Here is a 792-nt window from a genome sequence, read left to right on the forward strand (position 1 = left end):
ATGTATAACTGGCAAATTACTATGCAACGGCAGAGCAGATTGCAGGGATTTATCTGACGAGACAGTGGTCGAGTGCAAAGAGATTCTGTGTCCTAACTATGCTTTTCGCTGCAATTACGGTGGCTGCATAAACAGAGATTATGTGTGTAATGACATCCAGGACTGCGTTGACAACAGCGACGAAACGCAGCTCCAGTGCACAAGAAACATAACAAAGATTCACACAAAAAGATCCATTCTCAGATCCATATTTAGGGATCTTATATTTGAATGTGAATCGAATCAGTTTGAGTGCAACAATGGCCAGTGCATTCCTAGTGACAATTATTGTGACGGATTTCTAAATTGTCTTGATGGATCAGACGAGCATTTAACGTGTCCCTCCATAGAGCAACTACTATCACAATCAATATACAAATATCGTGACTTATATGATTTTTCTAACTTTACGTGCATAGCACCTACTCAACCGCCGAATAGTCGTCAGCTTTTACATCCGTCGCAATGTTCAGATGAAAAGGAATGTAACGTTTCCGAGGGAACGAAATTGAAAGTAGGAACTCGTCTCGTCTATTCTTGTAACTCAGGATATGAAATGATAGGTTTACGAAACCGAAACGAATTGCGGTGCACATTGAGAGGATGGAACATGAGAATACCTCAGAGACTACCAAAATGCATAAGTATTAAAACAATAATTACATGTTCTTAAAGTATTTGATTATTTTAAGAAAAAATATAGAAGAAAATAATTATGTATTTCTAGATATCGCTAATATTTCAATTGTGAAG

The 792-nt window shown here is 37.5% G+C and overlaps 1 protein-coding gene across 1 annotated transcript; it reads left to right on the forward strand.

Annotated features, from left to right (window-relative positions):
• Positions 1-4: 4 nt before the first annotated feature.
• On the forward strand, positions 5-683 carry LOC105461587 (low-density lipoprotein receptor-like; the record flags this gene model as incomplete). The annotated part of the gene is made up of 1 exon (XM_011708088.1): positions 5-683. A coding segment is annotated over one exon (679 nt), but the record flags the coding sequence as incomplete, so codon positions are not given.
• Between the last annotated feature and the right edge of the window lie 109 nt (positions 684-792).

Source organism: Wasmannia auropunctata, unplaced genomic scaffold (assembly GCF_000956235.1).
Source record: "Wasmannia auropunctata unplaced genomic scaffold, wasmannia.A_1.0 LD283514.1, whole genome shotgun sequence".
NCBI lineage: Eukaryota > Metazoa > Arthropoda > Insecta > Hymenoptera > Formicidae > Wasmannia > Wasmannia auropunctata.